This window comes from Mirounga angustirostris, unplaced genomic scaffold, assembly GCF_029215605.1.
Source record: "Mirounga angustirostris isolate CCGP_5_RB_7025 unplaced genomic scaffold, mMirAng1.0.hap1 SCAF_4, whole genome shotgun sequence".
Taxonomy (NCBI): Eukaryota; Metazoa; Chordata; class Mammalia; order Carnivora; family Phocidae; genus Mirounga; species Mirounga angustirostris.
In genome coordinates, this window is record NW_026991712.1 from 140,396,143 (window position 1) to 140,411,232 (window position 15,090).

At 37.1% G+C, this 15,090-nt stretch overlaps 1 protein-coding gene across 8 annotated transcripts in view; it reads right to left on the reverse strand.

The window, feature by feature from the left end:
- Positions 1-15,090, reverse strand: part of PATJ (PATJ crumbs cell polarity complex component) — a 352,466-nt gene that overhangs the window by 303,978 nt on the left and 33,398 nt on the right. For all 8 annotated transcript variants that reach the window (XM_045897546.3, XM_045897547.3, XM_045897545.3 and 5 more), the window contains 5 exons: positions 11,724-11,942; positions 8,813-8,912; positions 6,340-6,431; positions 5,409-5,550; positions 1,539-1,685 (listed from right to left, as the gene is read on the reverse strand). In XM_045897546.3, coding sequence (XP_045753502.2) covers positions 1,539-1,685; positions 5,409-5,550; positions 6,340-6,431; positions 8,813-8,912; positions 11,724-11,942 — 700 coding nt within the window. The remainder of the gene's footprint in view (positions 1-1,538; positions 1,686-5,408; positions 5,551-6,339; positions 6,432-8,812; positions 8,913-11,723; positions 11,943-15,090) is intronic.

The following is a 15,090-nucleotide window of genomic DNA, read 5'->3' on the forward strand; positions in this document are numbered from 1 at the left end:
TCTTTGAAGCCCCAGGCCTCTATCCTACTCCTTAATTTAGAATGGCTTATAAACCTCAATTGCCCAACTTACTCTTGGGTCTCATATTTTTATGGGGCTCCCATACTCATGAAATTTGTTTTTCTCCTATTAATCTGTTTTATGTCAATTTAATTATTAGACCAGTCAAAGAACCTAGAAGGGAAGAAGGGAAAGTTTTTCTGCCCCTATAGCAAAAAAGACAGCTAACTTCTTAGCAGTTCAAGGACTTTGGTCTTACTGTCAAGCTGAAATTATATATATTCATGAAGGAAAAAAATGCAATGAGATTGATCCAAAGAAAGCAGATAAAAGTGTCTGAAAATATTTCTAACTTCAGAATGTATTTGATTTTCACACAATAGTTCCATGAAAATCTATCTGGGTTCACTTGAACATAAATAGCAAAGATCTAACTTAATCCACTTGGGTCAAAAAGAATAAGGTAAATTTCCAAATTATAGGAAATTTTTTAACTTGAATGCGGGGTTACTCCTTCCCTGAGGTCATCCTTTCCTGAGACAAGACAATCGAAGCCAAAACTTCTCTGGAAGAGGATGGTGTTAAGTATTCCACTTCATTCAACTGTCAAGGCTTTCCAGAGCACTTCTGTGCAGGGAATTGTGTGAGACTGCTATTCAAAATGCTTCCAGAACAGAGTCAGCTATGTAGCCAAGGTATCAGAGTACCAAGTAAAAGGACAAAGTGGTACATAAATTAAAAAGATTAAAATATAAATATACAGCAAGCTGGCAATTTGATAAAACATGTAAATATGTATACATTATGAATTATTACGGTAAAAGGAAACACTGCTATATGTATAGAAAGCTAGATATCTATAGCTATATCAAAGATAATACATATTAACACATGCACTAATTAAAAACGCTGACAAGATTAAAAAATAGTTAACACTAACAAAAGTGCATGCAAAATTAAAGATTAAACAATAACATGCTTGGTCCCTAACTGCCACAAGTGTTAAGATGTTGATATTAAGAATATCCTATTTTGGGGATGCCTGGGTGGCTCAATCAGTTAAGCATCTGCTTTCGGCTCAGGTTATGATCCCAGGATCCTGGGATCGAGTCCCGAGTTAGGCTCCTTGCTCAGTGGGGAGTCTGCTTCTCCCTCTGCCTGCCGCTCCCTCTGCTTGTGTGTTCACTCTCTCTCTCTCTCTCTCTCAAATGAATAAAGTCTTAAAAAAAAGAAAAAGAGTATCTTATTTTAGGGGCACCTGGGTGGCTCAGTCACTTAAGCTTCTGCCAGGGTCCTGGGATCGAGCCCCATGTCCCCTCCCTGCTCAGCAGGGAGTCTGCTTCCTCTCCCTCTGCCCCTGCCCCCACTCATGCGCTCGCTTGCTCTCTCTCACTCACTCTCTCTTTCAAATAAATAAATCTTTAAAAAAAAAAAATCCTAATTTGTATCTTTCAAAATGCCTCTAAAATTTCTCACGTTATATTAACTATAAAGAGAGAAAATGGTTAACAAATGAGAAAGTCATGCTTTGTGCCTACCTAATTTTTCTAAGGCTTGTATGTTGTCATTTTTCAGAATATCCATTCTTTTTTCAGTTTCCTCATCCCCGCCATCCAAGTCAGTTTCAGTTTCCACTGCTCCAGTTAGGTAGCAGGCTGGTGTTTCCGATGGTTCTACAGCAGTTCCTAAAATAAGAATTGCTACCTTGAATCACTAGTAGCTGAAGACCATATTTAAGTGAACTTATTCCAGTCCTGTTCACAACCTCATGACAAACATCTCAGGTAACTTACATATATGATTCCTTTATTGAAAACGATAAGGAACCAGGCAATGGGAAGGTAAGATTAAGGTAAAGTTGCTGACAAAGCAGAAGTAGATACTTTTCCACATAGCCTTGTAAAAGAAAAAGAACACTGAGGTCTTATACTCTTGTGGTTGTGGTGGGTAAGGAGCAAGATATGCAGAATAAGCCCATTCCAGTGCCCTGGGCTCTTCTAGGTTCTGGCATGACTTCATCAAGAGTTTAAAAAAAAATAACTCTGTGAATTGGAAGGGACTTGGAGAGAATTCCCCTGGTTGCAGTGGTTCCTCCCTTAGCTAAAGTGAGCTAAGTAAAGATTTCAATCTCAAGCATGCAAGTCATAATGTATCTCTTAAAACACAAGAAAGGTTGAACAAGAGTCATTTTAGGTCATTTTTAAATGATCACACATGGCGTATAAAGTATTCCTACCAAAAATATTTAACCTGGATCTAAGGCTTTATATCTAGCTTCTCACAGGAAACATAGTGGATAGAGGAACAAGTTGAATTATACCACAAGGACAATTAAATTCAGAATGTAGTATTCTAGTGACAAATGGACAAATCCCTTTACAGTAAGTCTGTGCCACAGAGGCAGGGGTGGGGGAATTCTTCTAGATTAAGAAACCAAAGAAACATAATGCAGGCAGTAAGTCCAATGTGTGATTGAATCTTAATTTTATGAGGTTTTTCCTTCAGAGAGGGGGAAGAGGGAAAAGAAGCTACAAAAGACATTTGGGGGCAATATGTTAAGTATTTGATATTAGGGAATTACAATTAATTTTCTTTGGTGTGATATTATTATTATTATACAATATCTTTATTTTTAGAAACTACAGATCGAAGTATGTAGGACTAAAGTGCCATGATGTCTACTATTCAATCTTAAATGATTAAGGAAAAAAGATAAATAGATGAAACAAATATGGCAAAACATTAACTGCTAAATCTAAATGGTAGGTTGTGGGTATTTGTTATATTTTGATTTTTCTGTATGTTTAAAAAAAATTTTTTTTTATATGTATGTTTAAAAATTTTTACAATACTGTTGACCCATGAACAATTGGGGGATTAGGGGCACTTCCCTTCCCCATGCAATTGAAAACCCACATAAAACTTTAGACTCCCCCTCCCAAATTTAACTACTAATAGCATACTGTTGACCAGAAGCTGTTGATAGCATAGTCAATTAACATATTTTGTGTATTATGTCTATTATATACTGTATTCTTACAATAAAGCTAGAGAAAAAATTTTATTAAGAAAATCATAAGAAAATACATTTACAGAAAGTACAGTACTGTACTGGATAAAAATCCATGGATAAGTGGAACTACACAGTTCAAACCTGTGCTATTCAAGGGTCAACTATAAAAAGTTGAAAAATATAACCAGTTAAAAGTTCCCATGATCTTGGGGTGCCTGGGTGGCTCAGTTGGCTAAGTGTCCGACTTTTGATTTCCACTTGGGTCATGATCTCGGAGTCCTGGGATGGAGTCCCATGTGGGGCTCCGCTCAGCAGGGAATCTGCTTCTCTCCCTCTCTCTCGAGATGCCCCTCCTCCCACTAGGCACTCGTGCTCTCACACTCTCTCTCAAATAAAAATACTGTAAAAGAATTTTTTTAAGTTCCTATGATCTTAACATGACATTTTTAACCACACATAAAATTTCTTAGATCATTAATCCATTGATACAGACAAAAAGCACAGCCTAGTACTAGCCAAAGTAATGTGGCCAGAAGCTGGTAGTGTCCCTGGGGAAAATAGTTACATACCAGAGTTTATACTACAGAGCAGTACATTATGTAATTGAATGCTACAAGTAGTATCCAAATTGGTACACAAATAGGATCTACAACGTATACAAACAGGAGTTTAGAGGCCAAAAAGACAGATTTAGAATGGTAGAGGAAGGTATTGCCCAAGAGCTAGAAGTCGTGAGGTTTGCTGCAGTAAAACAGACAAATGCTGGCTGTGGACGGCACACAAAAATGTTGTTACATGGGACAGGGAACCAAGGCATCACCATTCCCCTACATAGGTGGCTGCACATCAAACAGGTGATTGCTGCAAGGTATGATAAATGCTACAGTAGAGCACTCTTCCAAGGGTGCTAGTAAAACCCACACAAAGGACCTCTCAACCACGGAAGAAGTGTAAGTTTAGAGTCAAAATTTATCCCAACATAAATTTAAAATGTAGGCATGTGCAGGCAAGAACTGCTAATTCGCATATGACATACTTTATTTGATACTGTAGACTGAAGCCAAGGGCTCTATCAGAGCTATTAAAAACCATTATGTTGATATAAATATTTATGTAAACCTTTTAAGGTCAATATAGCATTTGTACAATCTGTACTATTTAGGTGATTTTTAATTTCATACATACGATGCAGTTGACAGGGCATCTGTCTTTCAGCAGCAAAATTTCCACTATCACCTAAAACTTAAAAAGTTCCGATTTAAGTATCAATCAGTATCAACTGAAAGCAAGGCTTCCAATAAAATCTTTAAAAAAAAAAAAAAAAAAAAAGGAAGGCTTCCAGGCTTATTATATCTTCAAAAGAGAGAGGGAAAAAAATGTATTCCTCTTCTGACAAATTCTAAAGGAATTATTTCTTACTAGTTCTCTAACTAGTAATTCATTTTACATTGAATTTGTTTTTCAGGATTGTCAAGTTTTATTGATCTACACATTAATAACTTGGTAATTAAAAAACTGGGATGCATATAATTATTTGTTCTATAACGAAAAGTTGCTATTCTTTAATCAAATAACAGGTATTTCACAAATAAAAATATCTTTAATAGAAATCCAGGTTTTATTTTTCCCCTCTGTATTTTTTTTTTTTTTAAGATTTTATTTATTCATGAGAGACAGAGAGAGAGAAAGAAGCAGAGGGAGAAACAGGCTCCCAAGGAGCAGGGAGCCCGATGCGGGACTCGATCCCAGGACCCTGGGATCATGACCTGAGCGGAAGGCAGACGCTTAACCATCTGAGCCACCCAGGCGCCCCCCTCTGTATTTCAAAGAGTAAATTGGGAGACATTAGAATCAAATATATTGTTAGAAGTCATAAGAAATCCGAAGTGTGCAAAATGTCAAAGCATTAGACAAATGAGAGCCCCTAGAACAAAAGGTGTCAAAGCTTTATTATTCAAATATAAGTAATAAATGAAATTTAGAAGCTTTTCGGAAAAACGATTTCCATCTCCATTTAGAACAGCTCTCAGAGCTTAATGCATGTCAGGGTTCGTGTTCTAACATTTGGACTGGCACATCATAATAGGCAAAGGAAACTCTTCTTCAATGCACAAATGAGTTGATTCATTTCTCCATCACTGCATTACAAAAGATGGGCAGTTTTTCCTTCCCAGACTCACAGAACAACTTCCATAAGTAAGCTATTCTTCCAAGTCCAGACTATGGGGTGGTGAGAGGGATAGTGGCATTAACTACCTGTGTTGTATTGTGTGGAGCACTGGGCATTATATGCAAACAAGGAATCGTGGAACGCTACATCAAAAACTAATGATGTACTGTATGGTGACTAACATAATACAATAAAATAAATAAAATAAAATAAAATAAAAACTACCTGTGTCTGAAGGCCATTCGAGTGGAGAAGCAGACGAAGACGTCTTCCTTCGAATTAGGGTTAGGTGTACCACTTGCCCTGCATTTCGTAATACTTCAACAACATCCTGGTTCGCAAAACCCTGAATATTCACACCATCGACCTAAAATATTAGGAGACCCATTACACAGAGGTTTCAGGTTAGCTGCTATTTTCACTTCTGACAAGGCAGAATAAAATTAGGCTTCTATCCCCTGAAAATCACAAGGCATTTCCTAAGCCAAGAGTCATGAAAGATGCTTCCTTAGATGGACCTGAAGGACAAAGATTCAAATGACACCAACAAACATTTGCTTCTATGCAAATCACTAAATTAAATGTGTCTATGCAGATATGTGGGTTTATGCTTCAAAAATAGTATTCAAATAAACTTTAAAATTTAACCAATTTCTACTAAATGGAGAAAGACCAGCCTGAATGGACAAAAGGTAATTACTATATTCCCCAGTATATAAAATATCTCAAATTTGTATGTACTCAAAATTACTTACTGTTAGTAGAAACATTAAAAAGACCTGGTTAATAGCTTCCTAAAATGTATATAAAATGAGTGAGTTTAAAGAACATAGAGGTGCTTGGAAGTCTTTTTTTAGGAGAATGCTAGAATATCTTTCCCATATATGTGTGTGTGTGTGTGTGTGTGTATATAAATATATTTTTTCCCTACCATTATGGTTAGTGACTCCTTTCTTCACACACAGTAAAAAAACAAAAGCAAACACAGAAAACAAACTTAGGACCCTGAGAGCCAAATCAATGAGATTTCACTGAACTTAATTTTTTAAAACATTATGATATTATATAAAGCCATTCTCCTCTCATACACACTATAATCAAGATAACTTCTTTTTCCCAACTTGATTCAATTCTAAAACAAAGGGCAGTTACTTACAGCAACTATTTTGTCGTTCACTTGAATTTGGCCATTGTGGTAAGCAGCACTGCCAGGTATTATACTTTTCACATAAATCCCTGAAGCCTCCCCTGAGGTGCACAAAAACATATGGAAAAAGGAAGAAAGCTCTAATTAGACCTTGATTGCAAAATTCATATCAAGAGGTTAATTAGCTAGAGGGGCTGACTCGAGGCTTGATAAATACTATTTTGAACACAAGCAGAGAAATTGATGGGTTATTTCAAACTGTCACCACCACAAGTGACCCGAATTTGAAATGATGTGACTGATGACTATTTCTGGAAAAGCAATCAGTAACGGAAGCTTGATGAAATGCACTCTACTATGAGCTGGAATTCAGGAGAACCCAGGCAGTCTCATCCTCTTCTTTTGGGCTGTCCCCCTTCTTCCTGCTGCCTTGGAGACTTCTCACTTTTCACCAGCACTAAGACAAGAGTCTCCGACCGGTCTTCCTGCCTACATTTAGTTCACTGCTCATGTTAGCTTCCCAGACACAGAAAAGTACACACAGTGTTTATAAAAAAAAAAAAAAAAGAATTTCAGCAATATTAAATAATCTTCAATTATAAAATATTTAAATACAAACAAATGGCTAAATAAAAATCACAACTATATAAAAAGCATACATGCCTATGGGCAAAGACTTAGAAGAGAAACTAGAAAATGAAAAACCGTAACTCTGGATGATTTTGTATTTTTATTCTTTCATTTCAAATGAACTTAAAATGTTGCCCATAGAAGAAAAATAAACATCAATGAATTCCTACTGCCTACATAATAAAATGTAAATTTCACAGAATCATATTCAAGGACTTCCATAATCTGCCCAAAACTTTTTTTTTAACTTATCTTCCAACTGCCATCCCTCCAAGACAAAGTCCACACACGCAAGACTCTTAATATTTCACCAAAACATTAAGTACTGTCATATTATCCCTTTTCTTTTTTCTTCCTATAAACCTCATCCCTTCCACCAAAATCCTTTTTCATGCCTAGCACAAATGCCTCTTTGTGAATTCTTTATTTCGCTTCTGTCAAATGTAATCTTTCATCTGCCATATGATAGTTTGCTTATAGCTCTGCTAAGACACATATTTCATTTACCCTTAAACAATTAAGAGCTATTTTATATTTCTCTGACTAGACTTTTCTTATATTCATTTTTCTATCCTTTCAGAACTAAGCAAAGTAACCCCCTCAAACATCCAATGAATAGAATAAAACAAAAATTACTCTGAAAGACTACATGTCAAATAGTATACTGAATTTTTAAATGCTCTAGTTTTTGGATTCACCATTGCCCCCCCACAAAGTCCCCAAAACTTCTTTTGAGAGTAAAGAAGTAAAATGACTCTCTTCTTTATTCAGTAACATAAACATCAAATTTTCTCAATTTTCTATTGGTTATTCATTTTCATTTTACTTGGTGTGTATATTATACTGTTAGGTTTACAAGAACACTCCAAAAACTTAATATAATAAAGGTTCATAAGCCACAAGTTTATGAACTAAGCCATGATTTTTTCTAACATGACAGCGTATTAAGACCTATTCAATATAGTTTTTTTCCCCAACATTATTATACAATCCATACTTAGCTCTTTTGGAATTCATTTAAATTCTGAACCTAATAAAGGTAGTACTTAGAAAAATCTAAAGGTTTAAAAACAGTTATTTCATTAGGCTAAAATAGCACAAGGTGGTCTGACATGAATTTCATTCAGGACTTGAATACATTAGCACTCTTAATCTTTCCACCTGCTGTAAGTATGCAAAATAATTTTTTTTAAAAAATTAACTTTCTAATCTTGTTATTTTTAAAAAGCCAGAACAATTCATAACTCTGAATTGATGTTACTAGCAAATATTTATCAAAAGGTTTATTTTTCCTTACTCTAATGATTGTCTTATAATAAGAAAGTAACTCTTACAATAAAAGTTACCAAAGCTTTGCATGTAGGAGTTGAGGGAGTGTTATTCAGAGTTACTTGGGCCATGTATGTATTCTTACAATAGAATCCCTTTATTTGACAGGAAAATAATTCTAATTAAAGAATTTGTTTTATGTATTTTTTAGTAATTATAGTAATACTTTTTGACATTCATAGTATGAAATATATACAGTAATCCTTTTATGTTATCACATCTAAAACATCATAATATGTAACAGTCACAATATTTAAAATATATCTTAGAAAAAGAGAAGATACAATTCAAATGTTACACATTGAGTTAGGCAATTAAATGCTTTTGTTAATGACAATCAAGTCAGCTATAAAACTACTGAGGTAAAACCAATTCTCTAATCACTGAAAAGTAACTGGCTTCCACTACAGATACATGGTTTTATTGTTCAGTATTGAAATTAAAATTTGCAGATATTTAATTTTACTATCTAGAAACCTTAACATCCTTTACAATTATTTCCAAATATAAATGATTCATTTACCTGTATGAGCAGTTCCGATATAGCCAACAATTCTAATCCCAAGACTCTGTCCATCTTTTCTAATGAGTTCAACATCATAAGTTTCAAAAACAGAATTGTCCTAAAAGGAAAAAACAATTTTAATTATACATAATATTTAGTTCCATAACTGAGTGTAGTCAATTTGTGCATGGTTTGTCAAGTATTTTTTTAGAACCTATGGTAGAATCTTAAGATGGTCCCCATGACTTTTGATTCCGGCTGCTATTCCTGCGTTTATGTTCCATTATGTGGCAAAGGGGAGATTATCCAGGTGCATCTAATCTAATTCGGGGCCTTTCAAAAGCAGAGTTTTCTGGCTGGCAGCAGAAAAGGAAGTGAAATTGAAGCATAAAGGCTGGACTTGTGGGTTGAAAATGAGGAGGTCCTGTGAGAAGTTATACAGGGCACCTGGAGTTGCTGAGAGAGGTCCTCAGCTGACAGCCAGCAAAGGAAAGAGACTTCAGTCCTACAGCTGCAAGGAATTGTATTCTGCAGATGACTCAAATGAGCTGTCCAGATAATGAGCATCCAGATAAGAGTCCAGACAGCCCTTAATTTTGGCCATGCAGTAATCTAAGCAGAGAGCTCAGCCAAGCCCACCCAGACTTCTGACCTACACAACTGTGAACTAACAAAGCCTGTTGTTTTAAGCCACTAAGTTTGTGTTTTTTGTTTTGTTTTTTTGAGAGAAAGAGAGAGCATGCGTGAGACATGGGGCCTGATCCATGACCCTGAGATCATGACCTGAGCCAAAATCAAGTCAGACGCTTAACCAACTGAGCCACCCAGGCGCCCCTTGTGATAATTTGTTACACAACAACAGAAAACTAATCCAGCCACTTAGAAAAAACTCAGGATAAATTTTTATCTTAAAAACAAACAAAAAAAACCAGAAACAACAACAACAAAAAACAACCAAATATAAAGAAACATTGAGAAACAAATGGTAAGAATTAGTGTGAATAATAATTATTGGGACCAAAAAATATCAAACTAAAACTTACTTTCATTACTTGCCTTCTATTTTTAAGATTTTATTTATTTATTTGACAGAGAGAGACACAGTGAAAAGAGGGAACACAAGCAGGGGGAGAGGAAGAAGCAGGCTTCCCACTGAGCAGGGGGCCCAATCCCAGGACCCAGGGACCACGACCCGAGCCCAAGGCAGACACTTAATGACTGAGCCACCGAGGCGCCCCTAAAATACTTCTTTAAAAGGATTAAGTGTCTAAAAACAGGATTCGATTAAAAACACTAACATTAGAAGGGAAACAGCTGATTGCATCAAATTCTTACTTATCACCCAGCTACACTGGTCCCCACTGCTGAACTGAAGGCTCCAGAGAGCTAGAGTAATGGAGGGGAAGAGAGTGGCTATAACCACTTTGGAGGGGAAAACAAAAATGATGTTAACATCTCAGACAGAAAGCTTCCACTCATAAGGTGCCAAGTAGGGAGAGGCAAACAACGTTCTAGAATCGGCCCTCGAACGTACATGAATGATGGTCTTCCACCTCTTCCTGCCAAAGTCACTTCTTTCTTCTTCCCTCTGCCCCTCCTTTTTTTTTTTTTTAAGATTTTATTATTTATTTATTTATTTGAGAGAGAGAGAATGAGAGAGAGCACATGAGAGGGGGGAGGGTCAGAGGGAGAAGCAGACTCCCTGCCAACCAGGGAGCCCGATGCGGGACTTGATCCCGGGACTCCAGGATCATGACCTGAGCCGAAGGCAGTCGCTTAACCAACTGAGCCACCCAGGCGCCCTCTGCCCCTCCTTTTAAAAGCTATTTCTTTCCTTTTGCTTTATTACCCCTTGCTTCAGAGCCTGTGAGATGGCTGGAAAGATCTTGGAATGGACCAGAAAGATCTGAATTCAAATCCCAGCTTTGCAACTGATGCACTATTATGACTTTTTTTTTTTTTTTTTTTTTTTTAAATCAAGACCTAAGCTGACTGAGATCAAGAATCGGATGCCTAGGTGCGCCTGGGTGGCTCAGTTGGTTGGGCAGCTGCCTTTGGCTCAGATCATGATCCCAGGGTCCTGGGATTGAGCCCCATGTCAGGCTCCCTGCTTAGTGGACAGCCTGCTTCTCCCTCTACTGCTCCCCCTGCTTGTGTGCGCTCTCTCTCTCTCTGTAAAATAGATAAATAAAATCTAAAAAAAAAAAAAAAAGTCAGATGCCTAACTGACTAAGCCACCAGGTATCCTTCACTTTATGACTTTTAAATGAGTAATTTGGATTTGAGTTCCTTCATCTAATATGATCTTATCTTGATGAAAGGATAAGGCCTATCTTGCAGAATTCCTGTGAGGATTTCAGATGACCCTGACAATTCTAGGTGTTTGATAATAGCAATGATTATTGTTATATCATAATGATTATAATAGATATTATGTATTTCCTTTGTTCATTCTGTTCCTATATAATTTATACATTGACCAGTATTAGTTTCCCCCCAACACGTGCATATCTCCTCACCACTCTAATGAAATAGAAATGGCAAGTACTGGGGTGCCTGGCTGACTCGATCGGTAGAGCATGCGACTCTTGATCTTGGGGTCATGAGTTTAAGCCCCACACTGGTCATAGAGCTTACTTTAAAATAAATTTTTTAAAAGCCCTTATTTAAAAAAAAAAAAAAAGAAATGGCAAATATTTTCCAATTTACAGATGAGTAGCTAAAGTGCAGGGAGGTTGGATGACTTAAGGCTGAGAAACAGCAAAAAAGGAAATCAAATTTGTCTAATGTCTCTAAACTGGGTTCTCTGCTTCACTGGTGAGCACGGAGGCACTACTCCCACCCATGTGGCACTCTGAGTCAAGGCACTTCTAATCTGGCAGGGTCTCACACCCAGTATTCAAGGTGAAAGAATGGTTTGCATACTCACAGCACTAGGGCTCCTGTGAGCTACAGCAGGCAGGGCAACAGGTAAGGCTGCAGGGGTGGGAGGGGTTACAGAAATTGCACCAACTGGGTCTCTTGCAACAAGCATCCGGACTGAGTTTCCACAGTTCCTTAGCACTTGCGCAACTTGCTCGCTGGTCATTCCCTGCACATCTGTGCCACCAATCTTCAAGATGTGGTCCCCTGTCTGGAGTCTTCCATCCTTTAGTTGAAGAACAAAACAAAATTATTCCAAGAAATCAATGATCTAACTGCACTGGCTAATAACCAATTCATTGGACTTTCAATTCTGACACAATGGCTGACAGAGAATATAATATGCTAAATAAAACATAACAGTTTTAATGAATGCTGAACTGGCAACAGAGAAAAGGAAATCTTTGCCAAAAAAAAAAAAAAGATGGGTGGAGGATGTGTTCAAAAGGAGAACAGTAACTAGAATTCTAAAATGGGTATTTGGTTGAGGGCATCACTTCATGCCTAGTGGCCTAGAGCCAAGGTATTCATGGCCACAAAGGTAAGGAAGAGATCAGAAAACCCTGGGCCTCAAGAAGGGAAGGAGGTTGGATCTGAGACCTCCGGCATCAAGCTAGGAACTCTGAAGGCCAACAAACTCCGTGGCACGTTAAAGGATCAGCAAGATGTCAGTGTGGCTGGAAGAGAATGAGCAAAGAGAAGAGTATTCAGGAGGAGATGGGAGCATTAACTGGAGGTCAGCAGTGCAGAGTCAGTGGAAAGGGAAGTCACTGAAGGGTTCTGAACAGAGAAGGGACATTATCGAACTTACTTTCATCAAGATCCCTCAAGCTTCTGTCCTGAAAAGAGACTACAGGACAGGAAGCAACAGAAGCAGAGATACCAGTCAGGAAGCTAAAACAACTGTGGACTAGGTTAGCAGTTGTGAGAAGGAGACTCTAGATGTATTCCTAATGAACTCTCACAGGCTCTACTGATAGCTTCTACATGAGGTGGGAAAGGGAAAAAAGACTCAAAACTCCAAGTTTTTAGGCCAAGCAGTGGGTAGACAGCGCTATTAATTGAGAGAAAGAGGCCTGCAGAGGAATGGATGGGTGGGAGTAGAAATCAGGAGTTCAGTTTTAGAGATATTCAGTCTGAGATCCTATTAGACATGCAAGTGGAGATGTAAAATATGCAGCTGGATATACAGATTTGGAGTTCAGGAGAGAAGTCCAGACCACATATTTAAATTTAGGAGTCATTAGCATATATAACATATTTAAAGTCAGGATTCTGGGAGAATTTAGAGAAAGGATACATAATGTTCCATTTCTTAAGCTGGAGATATCTACATGGGTAATTATTATTGTTGTTGTTATTTAAAATGTTTTATTTCTTAAACTAAGTGATACATACATTGGTGATTGTCATTATTTAAAATGTGCACAGCCATTATACTTTTTTATATACTTTTAAATGTGTATATTTCATACCCAGAAAAGTTTAAAACATAATATATCAAAAAGTACATCAGTTGAACATGTTTAACATTTCCCTTCTACCTCCATTTGTCAAATTCTTGAAATAGCAGATCCATCTACATTTTGTTTCATCAGAAATTTTGAATTCTCTTTACTTACCTTTACCAAGTAAAGTTACCAAGATGTAAACATAGCTGGCTACAAAAGATTATATCTGCCTAGCACTTTACAGGTCAAAAATCACTTTTTATATATCATCTCATTTAGACAGGGACAACTTTAAAATGAGCAAATGGGATTCAGACAGGTTGACTGACTTGACCAAGGTCACAAAGCTGCTGAAGAGCAGCTCTCATTTAGTCCTTTCTCTTACACTTTGATACCTCCAGAATGACAGTAGTAGACAATAAACTTACTGTTTTCCTATTCTCCAAGAAACTGCCTATTACCATCAAAATGCTTAAATAAAATGAAGAGGAAAAGTAGGTATTTTGCAGCTGGGAGAGAAGGACAGCCTGAGAATAGAGCAAGGACCATCGGGCCTATACAGTGCTAGGTTTCCAATTCCTGGCTACAGGAGGCACCATCAATAAGGCATAGATGAAATTCAGAAGGAAAAAGTAAAAATAAAAAATAAACATAAACATAAAGCCTTAAGACTAAAAAGTCTATTCTCTATCCTTCCTCTTCCCCAATTTTGCAGGAACCTGAATAATCTAATCTAATACTAGTATTAGATCCTAGTATGGAGTAAAAAGCTATGGGCTTTGTTGTGAGGTCTGCAGAAGGCCCTAGAAGCTAGTGGAGCGGGAGAAGAGGAGGAAAACAAATGCAATTCAATTCAGAAAACATTTGCAAAGACTCAGAGAAAAGACAGATGAAAGAGGAAATAAGAATTAGTGGATTTCTACTTTAAGCACTGGTAATTTGATATTGTATCAATGCAACAACCTGAAATAAAACAAGTAACTCCTCAAGAGAAAGTCAGTGGTCATGATGAAAAACACTGGTAAAGCGGCCTCTGTAAATCAAACCATCCTTGGCCTGACCAAAGAATAAAGAATATGTCAAGTAAGTGAACTTGGCTTGGCCAAAGAATGCCACTTCACTGTAAGTCCATATTTAGTCACCTCTAGGTACAATTTTTTTTTCCTATTTTACCTCAATTCAAAATGATGTAATTTGCATCTGTCACTGAAAGTCAAACATTTTCTTCTTCCAGAAAAACAGGTGTTCTGAGGAATTCATAAGTGCAAACACAATCAGTCAGATTGACAGGAAAGACACCAAAATGACAGCTACCTTGTTTAAGTCCAGCAGCCCCAAACACTGCATTTTACTGATATTTTTTGATTGACATTCTCCTTCCATAACCTGTCTACTGTGCAAGTAAATTAAAACTCATAGAGCTCCTTTAGTTCTTTAACAGAAATCATAAATCAATGATAACCAATAAACAGCTAGGCCAAGATGCAAAGATACAGCATGCTAATCAAACATTCAAATATAAAGGTTTATTAACCCATAGGTTCTTTCAAAAGAGAAAAATAATTAGGCATATAGCCTAAGATAGTATGGAAGGCACAAAAATTAAAACAGCTGATGTGATAGAGCACCCCACATTACAGTGAAAAGACTAAAAGTATCATTTATTCACTTTAAAAAAAAAAAAAGATAAAATACTTTAATCCAAGTTAGCAGGTATAGGATAAAAAATATATTAGTTTGGGGCGCCTGGGTGGCTCAGTTGGTTGAGCGACTGCCTTCGGCTCAGGTCATGATCCCGGAGTCCCGGGATCGAGTCCCGCATCGGGCTCCCTGCTCGGCGGGGAGTCTGCTTCGTCCTCTGACCCTCCCCCCTCTCATGTGCTCTCTCTCATTCTCTCTCTCAAATAAATAATAAATAAAATC